At 39.9% G+C, this 13869-nt stretch overlaps 1 protein-coding gene across 1 annotated transcript; it reads left to right on the top strand.

Annotated features, from left to right (window-relative positions):
- The first annotated feature begins 6037 nt into the window (after positions 1-6037).
- Positions 6038-13650, top strand: C2H13orf42 (chromosome 2 C13orf42 homolog). Its single transcript, XM_074859749.1, has 3 exons — positions 6038-6451; positions 9789-9936; positions 10720-13650. Exons 1-3 carry the CDS (start codon positions 6038-6040, stop codon positions 10947-10949), a joined length of 792 nt encoding a protein of 263 aa, XP_074715850.1. The 3' UTR covers positions 10950-13650.
- The last annotated feature ends 219 nt before the right edge of the window (positions 13651-13869 follow it).

Genomic DNA, 13869 nt, shown 5'->3' with positions numbered 1-13869 from the left:
CTGTTTCATTGGGTTAGCGGAGTAGGGAGGAGATAGAAATGGGAAGCAGGGATCTAAGGGTGCTTACAGAAATGTCTGTAGGTATCGTGAGTGGGCCTTGCCTGGAGATGACTGATATGGTCTGGCAACTCTGTGACTTACCAAAAGATCCAGACTGTCCCCTCTCATAAATCCTTCTATGGACTTCCTTTGTGGGAAGGATAAATAGTGCATTAGAATTTAATTGGAATGAGAAACAGATGATCCAGTTAAAGATCAAGACAGACAGGTCATTTAAGTGTTTGTCTTCTATAAACTAATTTGAAGAACTGCTGCTTACAACATCCATTCCTCATTGAGCTATCATGAAGGAATCTTAGCTATTTTTCACATTCTCCTGGCAAAGACTTTATCAATGGGTGATGGATGTGACAGGCAACAAGCTAGACATCACAATAATTCTTCAGCCATCTTTGGAACAAAGGACTCAAGAGGCGAGACAATAACTAATTCAACAAAGACTAACAAAGCTTTGAAAGGTCCTAACAGTGTTTCTACTAAAAGGACATGAATTCTTCCAGTGAAACAAGCAAGGCCAACTGGTTGTCCCTTGACCCTGTGTGACAGAAGACAAGACAAAGTTCCCTTGTCAAGCTTGTCACAGAGATGGAGTTTTTAATGACAGCAGGGTTATTTGAGGAAACAAAGGGAAAGAGGAGGCTGGATACAGCAGGGGATAAGTGTGGTAACCTCTCACCCTCTGAAAATGCTGCCAAGCAACAGCCATAGAGATAGCTCTAAAGCAGTGGCTGTTTCACTAGAGTGCACTTTATTGCTTTGTCACAGGACGCACACAAAACTTTTCCCAACAGTGATGCCAGGATAAGAAACTGGAAAAAAACCAAACCAAACCAAAACTGATATCTCATTTGTGTAATAATTTCATAAGCATTTCTCCGTACATGAATGTCATTTCTTTACCTTCTCATGCCTGATAGGAATTCAGTCACTGCTTCAGTTGGTCACAGTCAGTGCTTATGCTGCAATGAAACCTATTCAATGAATGCAAATTTCTCATGTGGTGAAAATTTATGGAGAATATGCAGGGTCTAAGTCAAATGGAAATACTTAGATTCAAATTTAGATTAGAGGGAAAGATGATGCTCCAGATTTACAAAAAATTCTATTCATTCTCTGACAGGACCCTTGATTTTCTGACTCAGCTGGTTTTGCAGGTCAGTGTTGCCCAGGTGACAGCACGGCTCAAGCATGTACCCTTTGAAAAAAGATCACCGTTAAATCTGACATGGGCAACACATCTAGATTTCACTGTATTTACATTTAAATCAGCTCGAGCAAAAATCTTTATCTTCATTACTGGGAAACTGATCTCTCCAGTTTCATGCCTTAGAGAAACAGTCATATCTATTTCAAATGCATGGTATCAGAATTTCTCTCCTTTCATACTTTGAGAACTTTCCCGAAGTGGAATAATATCAAGCACTTGCTGATAGCAGTTCTGGGGAGGCAGATCTCCTCCAGACTGTTATCCTCATGGGCTGAAAGAGAAGAAACAACCATTCCTGAGGATTCTTCTTTGCTTGATAACAAGGTCCGTTCATCTTCCATCTTCCCCTTTAGACAATGAAAGGTAGGAGACCTGTGGTATTGCACCTCTAATAGTGGATGTTTCTTGCCACCCATCAAAAGGACTGACATTCAGCACCTGGTGTATGATTTGGGAATGCCCCACCATCTAATCTTTTCAACTATATGTGGTCTTTGAAACAGTGCCATGACAGCCACCATATGCAAGTATCAAACCTTGGGATATTATTTTTCTTTAATCTTGAGTTGTGGTCTCAGAATTCCTGCATTTCTTGATTTTCTCTTAAATCTGTAGGGGATTGTGTATTTTTTGTGTGTGCCTTTGCAGAACTTCAAGGGAACATATGAAGTGGTAAATAATAAAGGACTAGGGAACAAACTGTAGATACCTGTTGTGATTAATTGTTTGCTCTGTTCTCCTCTGTTTTGGGCTGTTTCAGTTAACTCCCTCTGAACAAGTTACTCTTTTATGTAGCTATATAAATATAGCAGAGTTCAATAGAGATTGACAACTGCACTTCAGTTTCTGAATTATCTAAATAACACAATGCTCAATAACTTTACTATCCACTCACATAAGTGTGGATTATTTTTTTCTTTAAAAACAAAGTAAGTCTTTTCACTTTAATTTTAAAAATATAATAAAAAAATATTATCCTGAATGAGATAAAACAGTTTGATGCAACTTTATGATAGAGAAAGAATACCTCATCATCTACAGTTTCTCAAGGGTTTTCTTTGATATCAGAGCTTTATTTTGTTTCAAGGATGATTCCTTTGTATCAGTCACTTGGGTGAAATGTAACTATCAAGTAGACAGATTTGTATGCATGATATCATGTTATTCTGGAGATAACAATGCATTCTGACAAATAAGTTAATGTGAAAAACTTAAAAGATGTGTGATTTTCTTTTAATTGTATTTATCTATAAATTTGATTTTATGGGGTTTTGTTCATTTAGTTAAACAGAACACATACATTGGATTTTCTAAGTTGATTTTCCTAGCCAGTCATGATGACTTGGCAATAGCCAGAATGCCAGGGCTAGATAACAAAAGCAGTTTTGGGAGTGATTGGGTGGTGGTCTATGGAACTTAGATCACTCTACTAGCTATGAAGAAAACAGAAACATTGAAAGCAGTAATAGAAAAAAAAGTCACTTAAAAAATATTGAGCAAGTGAAGTCAGATTCAAATAGTCAAATGAACAAACAAGGTATGAGCATTGCCTTGTCAAAGTTAGTAATCTTAGATGACATGAAATATTTAGTGTGGTCTATTTGATTAGTGTGGTCTATTTGATCTGCTTCTCAAAGCTCCTTCTTTGGGAGGTCTTTATCTATGATTTAATAGCTGCCCATGAGTTTGGTACTTTGAATTAACAGACTAAATATTCTTCTTCAACCATATTTGCCATTTGATGACTGTCTTCGTGCAGGAGGAAATCATTCTTGAATAACACCCTGTTTTCTAATTACCAGCTGTCTTAGATAAGAGTAGCATATTCAGTCCCCAGCAGTAACACTAGGGAAGAGACCTGTGATCTGTGGTGGCTGAATTATAATTGCTCTGCTATTTACTTAAATAGGGACAGTTACAGGTACACAGGCACCAGAGTTTGACTATAAATAAATAGAGCACTACTCAACAACCATGTTTCAATGCAAATGCCTTATAGGAAAATATCTTAAAAAGACATAGGGCATTCCTCTTCTCACAAAACACACTAGAGACATTTGTGACCTTTAAATATATCCATTATTTTGTCCTTTAGCTTTCTAAATCCATGGAGCTATTTAAATTACAGTAGATGCTCTGAAGAAAACAAATTAATATTCATTTTTACAATAGGAGAGGAAGATTGTGTATTCCCACTGCCCATAACCAATGCACAGAATAAAATATTAATGTCTGAAATAATTGTAAATGACCCTTTATTACTCCAAATGAAATTCTAGTATATAATGCAGTTACTGTATTGTCTCATGCATATATCAATCCTTCCTTATTCTAACATCGCTGTGAACAATGGGAACCACACATATGTTGGCAGAGAATGAAAACTGGGAATGAAGATGCTTCATATAGAGAACCTTCTTAAGAGACTGAAAGCTAAATTAGTGAGATGTCAGCATATGTTTCAGGTACTTAGTTGAAGCAGGACAGGAAAATCTATGGCCCGTATGAAATGTTTTTCAAATCACAATGTATATCATCAAATTCACTCTTCACTCTTTTCTGTGGTTTCATGAACAGTATCTTAGGGGGTTTGGTTTTTTTTTTTTTTTGTTTGGGTGGGTTTTTTTGGTGTTTTTTTTTTTTTTTTTGCTTTACCCTGTAGCTCTTTGTAAGTCCAGATGAGCTTAGAAATCAATCCACTATTGAAAGTCAGTGTCTGATCCTATAAGCAGCTGCTCAGTGGAGTTCCTGTTGACCTTACTGACTCAATTCTGTCAATAACTGCTTGAGCTTCTACTGATTGTTTTGAATCACAGGTTTTGTGACTATGAGGTAACTCAGAGTGCCTCTCTGAAGCTCACTGATATTGTATCATGTCTATGACCAAAGACCAGTATCCTGTGTAGCAAATCTAAGTAATTTTTAATAGGGTTATTCTGGAACAATCTAATTTTCATAACTTAGTAAACACAGTGTCTAGAATGACTGTGACAGATACTTACCTCACTCACTGAAGACAATAAATTAAAAGTCCCCTTGTAGCCTTTTGCTCTGACAATGAAATCAATCTGTAGATGGAATTATTATTATTCTTCTAGGCTAGTACTGATGACCAGAAACTTTCTCCATATCAGACATGTAATTCTGGGGAGACAACTCATCTTCTTACATGGTTCTAATGGTCTGTGCTAACATCAAGTCAACCTAATCTATTACCTAGCTGTGGGATTGAATAGGACTCTGAAGATAATCAATAATGAAATACCTCTATATAAGTACTAGATCTCAAGCAGCTGAATGTGTTTCAGAACAATCTCTAGACTGATCTCATCTGCAGTGGGGTTCATGTCTATACTGGTATTAGAAGGCTAAAAAAGTGGCAAAAAGTTTATTTGCCTCAATTTTCAGTTATAAGGACATTTCAACTTCAGCTATAAGTAAAAGGAACAAAGCATGTTTTAAGATCATTGTGGTATATGTTTAGTATCCAGTAAATCAGAGTTCCTGAGGGAATGGATGCAAGTTTATATTAGAACCTATCTTTCCTGTTGAGAACCTATGTCTCTTAGGATGCTTAAGCCTTCAATTGGCACTTCCAGTGGCACTAGCAGAAATTTGCTCAGTAGAGTCTGCAGGGTGATATCCATTGTCTTTCAGAATCATTATTTTCTCAAGCACTCAATTCTTGAGCAAGATGAACTATGAAAACTCTTTTGAACATGGTAAATCAGGACATTCCCGCTTGCTTTTAAAAAGTTGTTGATTGTCTTAGTCATGAGAACTGACCAAATTGGCTCGCTACTTATCTTTAAATCATACATCATAATGTCACACAGTCACAAATACTAGCAATGCTTGAATATGCCGATAATAGCCAATGTTCTCTGTAGCTTTCAGCCAAAAACCAGTTATCAAAATGACTCTATTAAATGTTCTTGCATTAATCTAGGAGATTAACTAATGTGGAAAGATACAAATTAATTGGTTTCTGTCTGCAATATTTTGCCAGATGAGTACTTTGGAAGAGTGTTTTATTTTACAGCATCCCTTACACAGGGCATCTTTGTACTGAGTGTAATAGAGCCTGACATCTGAATCCACTTTGTTCCTAGTAGTGCTGTGGTATCAGGTAGCTGTAGCCATCTCCTAGTTACTATCGGGTGAAACCCAGAGCGACTTCTTTCAGCAGCTGAACTCCACCCGACAGAAACTATTCTTCCCCACTCAGACTTTTGTCCCTGTCGAGGCTGATCTCAACAGGCTCTTCCACAAAAGGCATCCCGCAGAGGCCTGCCGGGCGGCCGCCCCGGAGGCGGGTGGGCGCCGGCGGCGGGCGGGAGCGGTTCAGCACCACGGTCAGCGCCCGGCGCCCTCCGGCCGGCGGAGCGGGGCACCGCGAAGCGCGGAGGAAACGTGGATGAAGGAAATTCTGCCACGACGCTGATGTTTTTTACGGGGAGCAGAAGTCAAATGAAAGGTCAAAGCATGATATTTGACCTCCTGTACTGTATTTTAAACGGAGGAAAGGATAAAGCTATTTCACTGACGCAAATGGAATAGAAAACACATTTCTGCGTTACCATCATGCTCTTCACAATGTGTTAGACCGAGAGCAATTTGTGCAGCAATAGGGTTTTTTTCCTCCTCATTACAGTAAGTGGCAAAATTGTCTGTCTGCTGAGGGCAAGAGTAACAGCTGCCGATTACCAGATCTAGGGTTAAATTAAGGAGCTGAAAGAGAAAAGGCATAAAGGGAGGAAGTGACACGCTATGTTCAAAAAGATTCATTCTATATTTCACCCCAACTCCCACCGAAGAAATGTGACAGATGACATCCCTTACTGTGATGGCACAGGTTCTGCGGTGAGATTGATCCGCAGCACTTCTATGTACGTCCTTGGAGGTGAGCAGGAAAAAGTTAGTGAACCACTAAAAAAATATAGAAGTACAACCAGCATCGACTCTTGCTTCCAGACAAAAGAGGAAGACAGAGACTGGATGTATTCTAAGACTCAGGACTGCTTGAAGTACTTACAGGATCTGTTAGCCTTGAGGAAAAAATATCTTGACAACATCAGTAAATTGAAATCCATGCATGTGGCTGCAGATTCCCCAATGTCCACAAAATCATCCAAAACTGGAAAGAAGTCATTTTTTCCACTTCCTTCTGAAGAGTCTTCTAAGGTAATTCCTAAGAACTTTTGCCATGTGCTTGGTCATAAGTCATGAATCAATTAGCTATATGACCTATGTTGATTTTCTGTTTTATTGGTCTCAGCCAGTTGTCTTTTTACCATTACATCATTTGAAATGCTGCTAAATACCTTAAGATTCTTTCTGAGTAGTGGGAAATTAAGTATGAAAGACTGGTCATGGAAAGAAATGTATATACCTATGTTTGGGTGGTGGGAAAGAAAATAGGAGAAGGAAAGAGGTATGGGAGTATGGGAAGTATCTGAAAAAATATTATGAAAGAGGGACCTGTTCTCTTAATACTCTGACAGGCTACTTAAGTGCCTCAAAGTTCTCCACTATGGTTATTTATAGCTGTTAATCACTGACAAGCACAGTAATCTCTAGGTTTGCTGGCAGTCTTTTTTATTGGCGTAAAATTACCTACACAAAATAATTGTAAATTCATTGAAACAAATAGGATTTTTTCTGACTGGTCAGATAGTTTGTCAGTGCTACATGTAACATCAGTGCAAGCTCTACCAGTATGCTGTAGGGCATGAGGAATTCTTAAGGGTTCCTTTATCTGTTCATTAGTAAGTTGGCAGGTCATTTTGAGACAGTATAATTCTTCACCCTTTACTGTAATGATACCAGAAAAATAAAACATCATTTTTGGTGCAGACTATTTCCACGTATCCTAAAGAGAAAAGCATTACAAAGCTTCCTCCTTGTTCCACTGTATAGAATGTATGTCACTAGATGGTTCACTGGTTAATTTGAGTCCGGACTTGATTCAGTGAGGACAAAGGAAAGGATTGCAGCAGGTGGGGTGAACTGTTTAGGTAACATGACCACAAACATGACTTTGACAGCAGACTCAGGTTACCCAGTGCAGTCTTCAAACTGGATAATAATGGGGAAGGTGGGAAGAAGGGAGGTATGGCTGACTTACTGGTTAGGCCAGGTAGACTTTACCAATAAGTTATTGCCACATTTAGATGTTCTGTCACAGCAGAATGTCAGAATGGGTGAAGCTGAGCTCTGTTGCAGGCATTGCTTAACCAAAGGACAAAGCTTATGTGTTTAGGACTAAATAGCACATTTTTTTAATTTTATGTTTTGATCTAATGCCCATTCAGTCAGTGAGATTTATCGTTTGGTTTTATTAGGCTTTGTGTCATCTTTTTAATGCTTTGAATGGTGACTCTCAGAAGCTAGGAATAGTAGTAGGAAACAATACTCACCTCAGTGGGCCGGAGAAGATAGATTTTATAAAGACATTACTATTTAGGGCCAGGGAAACATCCAAAGAGAATGACTGAGATATAGGAGAATGACCTAGTCGTGCCAGGTGCCAGGAGACAAATCTCAACACTATAGATGCAGTCTTCGAATTGACTTTGTGCACTGTCATACAAAGATTGGCTTGAGGCAGGGGAGATTTACAGCATGCCAGTTCCCTGATGAGCTAAGCAGTGATATAGCAAAGCAGTACCTGACTAACTATCAGCCAGATAGGAAAAAATGAGTGCAAAAGGGTACTAAAACCATGGACCAGGAGGCTGGGAGCTAGATTCTGCACAACTAGACTTCATGCAAGTTTGTGAATTTCTGAGATTTGCCACTGAAAATACCACTTAAGAAAAATGCCAAACTTAACTTGTGTTTGGCAAACAAGTGAATCTTCCACAGGCTGGGGCTGAGTGCTGTCACCTGACTGTGACCAGCTATCTCTTATGTATGAACAGCCCCAGTACTGGCTGGCATGTTGACTCTGTGAGCTGTCCCCTTAAGAACAAACAGGGACATCAGCAGGATATGTCACCTGTATGAGTCATTCTTGCCAACAAAAATGGCAGGGTCGAAGCTGCACAGCCCTGGCTTTGCAAAATTTAGGGGGAGGTCAAGCCTTCTAGAATAGCCAGAATACTCTGGCTTCCTAACTACAAATTTTATGTTCACAGGTTGCAAGGTTTGTCTTATCACCAGGCTTGAATGGTTTTGTCCCTAACTACCTGTTTGTGTTAAATAACCTGTCAGTGGAAATTCTCTTCTTTCCCCTACATGCTGCATGATTAACGGAAAGGCACTTTGTCCAAACAACCCTGTCCTCATGGGAGGTTTAATCCAAAGATCCCTGGGGCCTGGACTACAGACTGACTGTGGATTCAAAATTTGCCACTTGGATCTAGTGAGAGAAAAAAATAGAGAGGTGGGTCAGATGCTAGAAGTACATAGGCATTTCTTTTAAATGCCTTTTAACCAATAAGCGTTTAGTCATAATAGCAGTCACTATTTTCAGTAGCTGTGTGGTAGCAGCTATCTTTTAGCACTTCTGAGAATGTCAATCAGCCCATAATGTCAGGAGGGGAATAAGCTAGCTCATCTCTCTGCCTCCACAGAACAGGGAACAAGCTGGTCCTTCAGAGATGTGATACAGTATGTAGCCTTTGCTTGCATGTTTGAAACCCGAGGTAGCAATTTTCTGACTTGGTATTGCTGCCTGACAATACACTTAGCTTGGGCTGGCAAGGAAAATATACGACCCTTCATTAGGTAGAGCCTGGCAGGAAGTATTCATCCCATATGGACCTACAGAATTGCTAACTGAGGCTTTATTACTGCTTCAGCATTTATAGACAGGCATTTGCTTTTTTTATGAAGACAGGCTCCTAATTTTAAACCCCATGGCTTTCCTGTGGGAATTATCACAGTGTTGAATGACTCATATTTTAGCACACATGGTCCTTTTCCATTTCAAAAAGACTTTAGCAATTTAGATCTGGATTCATTTCACCTAACCTAGGCATTTTAATAAGATGCTTAAATTAGTAACCAAGTTACCCCACAATCCCTTTGCTGCTAAGAGAAAGATCTGCCTGCAGAGGGGAATTCAGCCTACCTAAGGCCTGACTCATCTTCTGAAGGTACTGGAGCCCTGCATTAATTACAGAAGGAACCCTGCATGACTACATTTCTAATGTGCGTCTCATTAGGTGCCTACTGCTAGGTAGAATAAATTTGACCACAAAGCCCAGCTGTCACTTAGCCACCTAATTAAATGGCCTGATACAGGGATTCTTGGGGATTTTATAACTCCTGGCTAGCAGTGCCCAAGTGGAAGATGTTTGGTGTTGAGCATGTAACAAGACGGACGTTTGTTACACTCTGTCCCGCTTTCTTTGATGACTACAAACTATGGAGTAGTCTGGACATCTGTCTTTTTCTGACAGCTTAAAGTATGGAATCAAATACAATTTTTGCAGCTTCCTTATACAGTTTGCTCATTAAGAAGTCATTGTGCCCAACCCTTAATTAAATCTTTTTCTCCCTATCTGATCAACAGGCATCCATGGAGAGAAAAGGCCCACAGTCCGGTTCAGATGTAAGAGAAGCAATAGCTTTCTTTGACTCAGTTATTGCAGACCTGGATTCAGAGAGATGGCGGAGAGTTCCTGATGTGGATCTGCCAAATGTGGATGTTGATTTTGATGGTGCAGTATAAACCAGCCAAAATATGATTATTTTTGGTGTGCAGAGTGTAGGGGGAGGAGTAAGACCATGTATGTTTATTTAATGGATACAGTTTTCCTCCAAGTTTTACATCCCAAATCTAGGACCATTACATGCAGTATGTGAAACTACAATAATACATTACTTGTTCCCTGTTGGAATGGTGCAGTTACATGAACAATGTAGCATGTTTATTGCTGGAATAGTGCTTGCCTTCTGCTCAGGGCTGATTCCCAGCCTTGCATCTCTACCCCAAGATGTCTTTGGAGGATAGCTATAAAAATTATAAAGATAATTTTTTCTTCATCTGGTTTTCATTTTTCACATCGAGAAATGGCTGGATGTTTTCTCTCCAACCAGCAGAAAAGAAGTAATTTCAAGATTAGGCTAAATAATGGTATGTTTCCATCAGAAAGGATGGGATTGCCCAACTAAATAAAGAAGTGCCCATCTGAGCTCATCATCTATCCTGTATAATCAGTGGAGAGAAACAGACATTTCTCTCCTTTGTCTTAGGCTAAGGTGGATATCTGAACCAGGTCCGATTAGCTGTGCCCTAGAAGTGTGCATAGAGGGACTAGCTCTGACATACGTATTTATACTGCAAACATTGAAATACTTAGATAAGATGAATCCCACCCCAAGTGACATCCTGCAGTGAAACCAGGTCCAGGAAGGACCCAAGCAGGCACCCTGTTCTCTCACTGTGCATGTAAAAATATCACTGACAAACTGTTAACACCAGATTATCTTCTGTCTTGCAGTTGCTACCAGCACAAGCGAACACAGTTTACATTCAAACTGGATCCTTCGTGCTCCCCGGAGATACTCACAAGATACTGCCCAAACAGCAAAGGCTGCAAACCAGTCTCAAAGAAACAGCCAGCGGAGAACCACTGGCTCTAGGAAGAGGTTGGAAAGACACCCCATGTACTTGCCCAAAGCTGTGGAAGGCGCATATAGCACTTTAAAATTTAAGCCCAAAACACGTTAGAAATAATATTGAAAGAATATTCCCTCTTCAGCTGAAGATAGAATATATGAAATAGGGCATGTAAGACTTGCCTTTTTTTTTTTTTTTTTTTTTAAATCTGATCCATCTCTTTTACACTCTAGAAGTGACATGTGCAGGCGCTGAAGGTTCTTGTGTGGGACATATTTTAAGCCATGGCTATTCCAATGTTGGATCCATATGAGGGTTTAACTCATCAAGTTCACTGTGCCTAACAATACTGCTTTGTCATTCAGCTTGGGGGGAACTCCAACTTGACAAGCCTTTTTTCTAGTGCTGTTGTTGAAAGCAATGATTCAGATTGCCTGGTGCAGTAATTTTTCTTCTGACTCCAGCACTGCAAAGCAATTCAAGCAATTCAGAGAATAGGTTGGAGCTTTTGCACCAGTGTTTCCAAATTCAAAGCAGTGAAGCAGAATTTTCTCCTTTTTTTGCATGTGAAAATTTGTATGTGCCATCACTGACTCTGTGATCTGAGAGTATACAGCAACACTGAGGTACAAGCAGGCTGTGGTACAAGCAGAAAAAGCTGCAGTGAAGGAATCGGCGTTAGAAACCTGTGTTTGGAGGAACTGCTCCAGTGTGTTTTGAAAAAATAAGCTATCTTGTACTTTGCTTGCCATTGGGAATGGTTCTGTCCTTAGATACAGCATCAAGGGATTCACTGCATGCAAAAATGTATACAATTTTTTCCATATGGTTACACCACCTGTTAGTTTTCATCTATTTTAACACCCAGTTGCCGAATCTAAACATCCCAGTGTACACTAGAAAAGCTTAATGTCTTGGAGAAGAACACTTTGTGAATAAATTGAAGCAAAGGTTGTTCTCAAGGGCAGAAGACAACTTGCAGACAAATCCACTGCATCAGCTTTAAATTATACCCAATATTTTGAATTCTGCTACTTCATCATTAAAGACTATATATTAGGAAGAATGCAATCTAGAAGTGTTCTTCTTCAGGCTTTTTCATCTTAGAGGTGACATGTCTTCCATGTGATACTTGGAATTGTTAAGACCTGTAGTCTGCCTGTTTTACTCATGTACAGCAATGTAAAAATTCATAGAAATTGACAAGGAGATAACACCCTATGGAAATACTAGCCTATGGCCCTTCGGATAGGGCAATACCATTTGTATCACAGACATCAGTCTGAGCCATGTCCCCCAGCTCATGCTTTGTCTTAAGAAGTTGTTAAGATGTTTGGGATCAAGCCTTTGCTTACTTTGATTTTTTTCATCTGGTGTTCAATGGGTGGTTCACTGTCATGGATGGATCATGGTAGCACTAGTATGACCAGCTGGTGATTCACTGGTGATTCCTCGTTTCCACAGTCAGTAGTTGTTGTGTCCACAGGCTTGGATAAATTTCCTAAGGCCCTGGTTGTCAGTATGATATATCATTTGATATATCATAACCTCCATAAACCTTGTGCCTACCACACAGAACTTTTGGCAGGTGGCAGTTCTTGCTGATTTGGGTTCCTAGTCTTTGGGACTGAGTTATTCAAACAGCATTTCTACCACGAGGTGGAAGTACCTCTCTCAGATCTCGCTGATCTAGGACACTTTCTGTCCTGAGATAGGGGAGTGCCAAAAAAACCTATGTATGTTCCTCCATTCAGAGCTGGCATCTCCTGTTTGATTAAAGCATTTTGTTTCTTTTTCTAGTGGTGTTCATGAAGGGGAGGGAGGAATTGTTTCTGCAGCACTTTAATTCTGGAGTTGCTTTTGCCACTCATTGTCCAGTCTGTATCGTCTTGAAAACGACCAGTTTAATCAGCATCATTGATAAATATTCATGAAGATTTTAAATTAAGGCCTAGGTTTTGTTTCCCTGCTGTTGGTCCTTCTCAAGATGTCTGTATTCTCTATACAGTGTTGCTGCCTTTGTACCTCCACGGACCTGTCCTGACTGCTCTGAACTGAACGTCATAACTGTCTTAAAACTGTTCTGCCTTTGACATATGATCATTTAAGGCCACTCAGGCAGGTCGGATAGCCAGTGTGCCCCAAACACACCCCTCATTCCTGACATGCCTCAAGGCTGCAGCTCTGTGTGAGTGTGAGAGAAGGGCAACAGTGCTCAAAACTGCACATTTTTGGCAGCTGTGTAACCCCTCTCCAAGCAGAATCTCATGCTGAAGATGCTGAGGAACATTTTTACTGAGTGTGTAGTCACCTTTTTGCTACTAGAACCTGTAACATGGATGGATGCTGACAGAAAACCTCACTGTCTTTTTGAGTTGCTATAACAGAATTAGGCATATGCATAATTAAAATATCAATGAAAGAAGAAGAAAAGGATTCCAATGGAGTTCCGCCCTGGGCTGTGCTTCATGTTCATAGTGCCAAGGTTTATTCATTGGAGTAGCTGATCTTTTTGCTATTGTTTAAGGATGCACTGAGATGTGCGGACCAGGACTGCTTCAGCATGTTTGACCCCTGTGACTTCTTGTGTCCTTGTAAAATAGCCATATCGCTGGTTATCTGGCTGTGACAGAGGGTAAGGGTCCCCCTGCTGTCCAACACACAAACTCCAGTGTGAAATATGTGTGCTGCTATGAATAAGAGACAGAAGGGAAAAATAAGATTTGTAATTTTGATTTGGATTTTGTGATTTTTGTTTTTTGTTTCTTAATGCTCACTTCAAGCCTGTTATCATCTTAGGAAATTTTAATTAAGCAAGTAAAATAAAGCAAATTTTCTCTGAGAACATTTTCTACCTCCTATCCCATAAATGCAGTCATCTTCCTTCTCCTTCTAGTATAGTAGCCCTCGTATGCTCCTCACTGGACACGGACCAGCTCCAACAGAGCTATGGAGAGCGGCTTGAGCATCTTAGGACACTCTCTGGGGAGGTGAGAGCTAAGAGTCCAAGCCCAGAAACTTGGTCTTGTGC

Source organism: Strix uralensis, chromosome 2 (assembly GCF_047716275.1).
Source record: "Strix uralensis isolate ZFMK-TIS-50842 chromosome 2, bStrUra1, whole genome shotgun sequence".
Lineage (NCBI taxonomy): Eukaryota > Metazoa > Chordata > Aves > Strigiformes > Strigidae > Strix > Strix uralensis.
The sequence above is the reverse complement of the archived record's forward strand: the minus strand, read 5'-3'. Positions and strand labels throughout refer to the sequence as shown.